The sequence below is a fragment of the Sprattus sprattus genome (genome assembly GCF_963457725.1).
Source record: "Sprattus sprattus genome assembly, chromosome: 20".
NCBI classification, from domain to species: domain Eukaryota; kingdom Metazoa; phylum Chordata; class Actinopteri; order Clupeiformes; family Clupeidae; genus Sprattus; species Sprattus sprattus.
The window spans coordinates 27081343-27088842 of record NC_137918.1 but is presented as its reverse complement, the minus strand read 5'-3'; the positions used below and the strand labels follow the sequence as shown (position 1 = coordinate 27088842).

At 46.1% G+C, this 7500-nt stretch overlaps 1 protein-coding gene across 9 annotated transcripts in view; it reads left to right on the top strand.

Moving 5' to 3' along the window:
• Window positions 1-7500, top strand: part of brd3b (bromodomain containing 3b) — a 23220-nt gene that overhangs the window by 8425 nt on the left and 7295 nt on the right. For 7 of the 9 annotated variants that reach the window (XM_080859447.1, XM_080859443.1, XM_080859444.1 and 4 more), the window contains 3 exons: window positions 90-275; window positions 1940-2011; window positions 3571-3824. In XM_080859447.1, coding sequence (XP_080715573.1) covers window positions 90-275; window positions 1940-2011; window positions 3571-3824 — 512 coding nt within the window. The remainder of the gene's footprint in view (window positions 1-89; window positions 276-1939; window positions 2012-3570; window positions 3825-7500) is intronic. The other 2 variants (XM_080859448.1, XM_080859446.1) reach the window with 1 other exon arrangement.

Genomic DNA, 7500 nt, shown 5'->3' with positions numbered 1-7500 from the left:
GTGTGTGTGTTTGTTTTCCTATGTTGTGTGTGTTGTGTGTGTGTGTGTGTGTGTGTGTGTTTTCCTATGTTGTGTGTGTGTATTGTCAGGACGTGTTTGAGATGCGTTTTGCCAAGATGCCAGATGAGCCGCTGGAGCCGACGTCGCCGAGCGGCCTGACGGGGGCGCTAGTGAGCAAGAGCACGGCCAGCAGCGACAGCAGCGGAGACTCTTCCAGCTCAGACTCAGACTCCGAGGAGGAGCGCGCCACTCGCCTCGCACAGCTGCAGGAACAGGTGTGTGTGTGTGTGCGTGTGTGTGTGTGTGCGTGTGTGTGTGCGTGCGTGCGTGCGTGCGTGCGTGCGTGCGTGCGTGCGTGCGTGTGTTACAGGGTACCCCCCGTTAAATGCCATGTTCCTTAATTAAGGCCTTAAAAAGTCTAAAATTCCATTGCCCAAGTCTTATTTTTTTAACGAAGGTCTTAAATTTCCTACTAGGCTTTTTTTTTCATAGTCAATCGGACTGCAACGCAAGGTGAAAATGGGGTGGGAGAGATACAGCAAACTAGAAATTCTATGCAACACAAGTCAGAGAACGTCTCGCGCAAACAATGTATTACATTTTCGCGCCGGCGGTAATCAACAAACTTAATCAGTCTACGGAGGACTACATCATGGGGAAGTGCCGATTTAATAAGCAGTGGCTCTCAGATGCTACATATAGTAATTGGTTGAGGGAGGTCGTAGAAAATGACACAGAAGCGCAATGCTGTTTATGTCGTAAAAGTTTAAACTTAGTACGTTGGGTCATCTCGCTTTGGACTCGCATATGAGAAGCGGAAAGCACAATGCCTCAGCCCGTCACAGCCAGCCGCCCATCGCTCATTTCTGCACGACACTGAATGCACCTGGAGTTACTGGAGCTACTAGCCAAAGTCATCAGCACCGACCTATTCAGACTTCGCAACGAACAGCAACAGCACAAGGGCCAGGCGGTGGCGTTATACATGGTGGAGCCCCGACACTTCGGGCAGAGGTACTGTGGATTTTAAAAACTGTCACTGACCACCACTCTTATAGCTCAAATGAGGGCATAAGCGAACTCTTTAAGGCTATGTTCCCTGACTCAGAGATCGCTGCAACATTCACCAGTGGCACAAACAAGACCTCCTACATAACAAAATTCGGCCTGGCTCCATACATAACTAAAGAGTTGGTATAAGACGTTAACGAGGCAAGTCGTGGATTCGTTGTCATGTTCGACGAAAGTCTTAACAAGACGACAAAAACAAAGCAGTTGGACATTCACCTCCGCTATTGGAGTGGAGACCATGTTACCTCAAGATATCTTGGTGATGTAGGCTACTGAAAACACTGTCTACCCTCTCTCCTATCTATCTAATATATCTATCTCACTTCTATCTTGTGTGTTGAAGCGTTGAAATGGTTGGAGCAATTTGAATGTCAAACTCAATTTGAAAACTTTGTCTGTTTAGAGTGTTGGATTATATATTTTGTGTTGAATGTTTGACACTTTCACACCATCACTTTGTGTATTGTTTTTTTTTAATCTTTATTATTATATTTTCTGGCTGCACGGTCATAATTAGTTAAGTACAAACTGTTGCACAAAACACTTATCTTTAGTTTATGAATGTTTCTTATATTCCAAAAAAACATGAAAAACATATAGGCCTACTGGTGTTTTACGACCGCATAATGGGTGCGATGTAGGTCTTAATTTCTATTGAAGTGGTCTTAAAAAGGTCTAAAAAAAGTCTAAAATTTGGGATGATCAATCCTGGGGAAACCCTGTGTTAGTATTCTTACTGTAATGTGTGTGTGTGTGTGTGTGTGTGTGTGTGTGTGTGTGTGTGTGTGTGTGTGTGTGTGTGTGTGTGTGTGTGTGTTAGTATTGTAACTGTAATGTGTGTGTGCCCTGATTATCACGTGTCTCTCAGCAGCACATCACGGCGGAGCAGCCCAATGGGAACCGGGCGGGGAAGAAGAACGGGTGTGCCAAACGCTTTCAGGTGATTGACTCCTCCTTCCCGTGTGTGTGTGTGTGTGTGTGTGTGTGTTAGTGTGCCAAACGCTTTCAGGTGATTGACTCCTCCTTCCTGTGTGTGTGTGTGTGTGTGTGTGTGTGTGTGTGTGTGTGTGTGTGTGTGTGTGTGTGTGTGTGTTAGTGTGCCAAACGCTTTCAGGTGATTGACTCTTCAGTCCCGTGTGTGTGTGTGTCTGTGTGTGTGTGTGTGTTAGTGTGTGTGTGTGTGTGTGTGTGTGTTAGTATTCCAAACTCTTTCAGGTGATTGACTCTTCCGTCCCGCTCTCACTTTCTCCTCATATCTGTTGAGTTGAGCGGCAGAGGGTTAAAGTTGAGAGGTGAAAGGTTAAAAGCTTGAGCTGGAGGTGGGCAGAGACCTCTGCCAGCGTCCCAGCTCTGTAGTAGCAGGGTGGGTTGCATGGGTGGCAGCTCTGTAGTAGCAGGGTGGGTTGCATGGGTGGCAGCTCTGTAGTAGCAGGGTGGGTGGGTGGCATGGGTGGCAGCTCGGTAGTAGCAGGGTGGGTGGCATGAGTGCCAGCTCTGTAGTAGCAGGGTGGGTGGCATGGGTGGCAGCTCTGTAGTAGCAGGGTGGGTGGCATGGGTGGCAGCTAGCATGGGTGGCAGCATTTGGGTTTAGCCAGATAGTTCCTGGACTGGATTTGGGTCCATATCTGATATCCGGACCTGTGCCAGATGAGGGCCAGAGGTGGGCCAGATGCTGGCCAGATGAGGGCCAGATGCAGGCCAGATGAGGGCCAGATGAGGGCCAGATGCAGGCCAGATGTGGGCCAGATGCAGGCCAGATGTGGGCCAGATGCGGGCCAGATGTAGGCCAGAGGTTGGCCAGATGTAGGCCAGAGGTGGGCCAGATGAGGGGGTGATGAGGGCCAGATGAGGGGGTGATGAGGGCCAGATGCAGGCCAGATGCAGGCCAGATGAGGGGGTGATGAGAGCCAGATGTAGGCCAGATGTGGGCCAGATGAGGGGGTGATGAGAGCCAGATGTAGGCCAGATGTGGGCCAGATGAGGGGGTGATGAGAGCCAGATGTGGGCCAGATGAGGGGGTGATGAGAGCCAGATGTGGGCCAGATGCAGGCCAGAGGTGGGCCAGATGAGGGGGTGATGAGGGCCAGATGAGGGCCAGATGTAGGCCAGATGTGGGCCAGATGTGGGGGTGATGCAGGCCAGATGTGGGCCAGATGAGGGGGTGATGAGGGCCAGAGTAGGATCAGCGCCTGCTTTCCTCCTTCATGCTTGGTGATCTTATTGTAGACTCTTGACTCTCATGTTGCCACCTGCAGTCTATCTGCAGCAATGTGTGTGTGTGTGTGTGTGTGTGTGTGTGTGTGTGTGTGTGTGTCTTTATTTCAAAACACACACACACAGGATGAAGGTACTCATTATTGAATATGTCTCCGCTTTAAGTGGCAGTGATTTGATTGACTCTTCTGTATGCATCCATATTAATCATCTCAGTTAAATGTGACTAGGAACTTCATTATATGACTGGCTGACCCTCCTCCTCCTCCTCTTCCTCTTCCTCAGCTCAAAGCAGTCCATGAACAGCTGGCTGCTCTGTCACAGGGTCCTGTGAGCAAACCAAAGAAGAAGAAAGAGAAGAAGGAGAAAGAGAAGGAGAAGAAGAAGAAGGAGAAGGAGAAAGACAAGGAGAAGGAGAAAGACAAGAGCAAGGTGAAGGCAGAGGACGAGAAGAAGGCCAAGTCCACCCTGCCGCCCAAGACCAGTCCGCAGAAGAAGACGACCGCACGCAAACCCAACAGCACGTCCTCCTCCGCCAGGTAGATACACTCCACCTCCACTCAAGACACACACACACACACACACACACACACACACACACCACCTTCACTCAGCACACACACACACACACACACACACACATACACACACACACACTCCACCTTCACTCAACACACACACACACACACACACACACACACACACACCACCTTCACTCAGCACACACACACACACACACACACACGCACACCACCTTCACTCAACACACACACACACACACACACACACGCACACACACACCACCTTCACTCAGCACACACACACACACACACACACACACACACACACACACACACACACACACACACACACACACACCACCTTCACTCAGCACACACACACACACACACACACACACACACACACACACACCACCTTCACTCAGCACACACACACACACACACACACACACACACACACACACACACACACACACACACACACACACACCACCCTCACTCTGCACACACACACACACACACACACACACACTCCAGCTTCACTCACTCAATAACCCTAACCCTAACCCTTGACCTTCACTCAGCCCTCAACACACGTATCAGTCCAGGCCTCAAGTGTCTCTTGACAGAAAAATTACATATAATAATAATATCCGTCTACTAGGGGGGTTAGGGTTATAATAATAATATCCGTCTACTAGGGGGTTAGGGTTAGGGTTATAATAATAATATCCGTCTACTAGGGGGGTTCCAGAACACGTCACAAACATGCAACATTTTGAAAGGACTCAGACGTTGAAAGTTTTATTCGCTAACTTTGATTGGATAAGAAGAGATTGGACGTTTTGTTTGGTTGCCAAGGATATGTCCACCTGTTGTAGCATGCTAGGTAGCTAGCAGTGTCAGCTGTAAAGTTATTATTTCATGAAACATTGACTTAATCAGCAGTCGAGGAGACATCCTTTCTACGTTAATGGTGGGATCACAAAGGAAGATGTGTGTTCAGGAAGCGTCTGTCCCTCTTCCAGGACTAATGTTAGCTAGGCAATGAGTGTGTTCCGTATCGACCCCTTGAGCCCTTCGAGCCCCGACTTTCAGGGCTTAGGGAGCCACACTGACAAAATCAGCAGAATGCAGGGCACTGAAAATGCCCGTATCATACCCTGAAAACGGTCGAATTATGTAGTGTGATTTGATGGTCACTACTCTCCCCAACGGCCATTATCTTGGCTACGTACGGAAGAGGAGGAGCCAAAGCTAGCTTTTCATTTTATAACGAAAACAATGGCGGACATGATGGTTAACGGTGGCTAAGGTAGCAGAGGCTGTAGATCACCAGGCTACAGACCGTACATGTAAATATCAGCAGTAATTAAACAACTGTACTGATATTAAATGTAGTACTAACATGCCATTATCAAATTAAAGCCAGTGACATCAGTGTTTTGTTTGATTTCACGATGTATAGCAGGGTACCCGCGAGGTCTTAAAAACTTGAAAAAGTCTTAAATTTAGTATTCATAATTTAAGGCCTTGAAAAGGTCTTAAATTTCGTCAACAGGTCTTAAATTTCGTCAACAGGTCTTAAATTTCGTTCATCAAGTCCACATTTGTTTATTGTTCGTTGTGACAACGAATCTTAGTACACCCAAACGTCGCAACCAAAATACCAGGCATCCTGTATAAGGCTCTGAACTGGCTGAGATGCTGACACGATATAACGGATAAAACTAGCTAACATTAGCTATTCGCTAGCTAGCTAGACAGTTTATCTAGGACACTGCCCTGTCAGGGACACGGCGATGCTAGTTGATAAGCTTCTGCTATCACAGGCAACAGTGGAGCGGGGCTTTTGGGTGAATAAAGAAATTGAAACGTCTAACATTAAAGAACACAATGTTGTACAGGGATGCAACAACAGTTTCGGCGACTCCCGTTTTTTTCACGGCAGTTTGGGTGACTTGATTATAATTTCATCAACCCTAATTCTGGATTGACTCCACCAAACATGTAAATAAGAAGTAGGCAAATTTAGCAGCTATTATTTCCCAAACCCTCGAAAGCTGTAACTTTACTTTCTGTTTGAAGATAAGGTAGCATAGTGTTGAAGAATGGGTTAGTTGAAATTGGACAACTTTAAATTAATATATGAGATTGAACAGCATAAACAGATAAAATAAATTAACAAGGATAGCAAAACCGATTGATAACGGCAGAAAGGCGTGCAGGTGAGGACGTCAGATCACAGTGACACAGGCTGTCTTTTTCCCATTATATGTGAAGGCTGAGATATTCATAACACTTTATTCAGTCTTACTGGTGGTTCTTTTGTAATACCAACAGGTGCACTTCGTTGTTGCATATGTACTGTACTCACTACGTGTTTAGCATTACATCGCATAACTATGTTTCTGGATAACAGCTGTTGCAATTTCCACGACAGGAACATTTGAATGATGTCAAAGTAAAAGTCCAATACTGAACGGTGTTTGTTTCCATAACAACAATACAAGTAATATACATTTTGCTGACCTGAATAAGCAGAGGCCAGAACAGCCTATTTTGCTACATTTTTGTAGTCGCGGTAATCTTTTATTTGGCATGTTGGTGAGGTTATTTAGAGGACCATTTCTCAATGGTTTTGTTATTTAATGAATGTTTGTTTATTAATAACTTATTTTTAACAAATAACCCAATTATAATTACAAAGAGGGAAATTCGCAACTCTATCACAACTTCCACTTGCTCCCGCAATGTAATCGCAACAAACACCTAAAAAACACTGCAACTTTTATGGAAAGGCTCCCGCTATAATAAGTTGGCTGAACTCATCCAACTGGATAAACAGATTGCTGCCAAAAGCGCAGAGCTCCAAAGGCTGTAGGATCTCTTGTATTACAACCGCACACAGGTTCACCCACAGACGTATCCAGACACGCATGCACACACACACACACACAAACACACACTCACACGTCCACCTCTCACAGTTATTGTTTTAAATGGTTCTGTCTTATGAATACATTTTTTTATTTTGTTCATATGCATATCAGGAAAGGTGCGATGTTGGTCTTAAATTTCATTTAAAGTGGTCTTGAAAAGGTCTTAAAAAGTCTTAAATTTGAGATGAAAAATCCTGGGGGTACCCTGTATAGGCTACCGACAGTTAGCATACCAAGCTAGGTAGCATTACCATTAGAATTGCATGGCAGTTATGCTAGATAGCTGGCTATTTAGTTTTCCCGGGAATCGCGAGCAGATTTGCGTCCGTCACTTCCACCAGGTGTTCTATTTGATAAAGCACCCCCTGAGCGATGGGGAGTGCACTGTAGATGTCAGGGCCCTGTATTACAGGTCCCTGTATTGCAGGGTCCTGTGCAAAGTGTAGGTTCGGAACACACTCATAGTTCTGTGTTATATTCCACACGGTTGAAACCCTACATATATGCCTATTGACATGCCCAACTACATATATGCCTATTGCCATGCACAACAGAAGGGCCTCCAGACCCCCTGACTGGCACAGAAGCATATGTGTTCTTTGAATATTCTCTAGATAAACCTGAATAATAAGCATATCTAGGGCTAGGGTTAGGGTTGAATATTCTCTGGATAAACCTGAATAATAAGCATATCTTGAACGGGGTCCAACTCTTTGGGATGCGTCATGCAGTTTGTCGCAGTTCAGCGCACA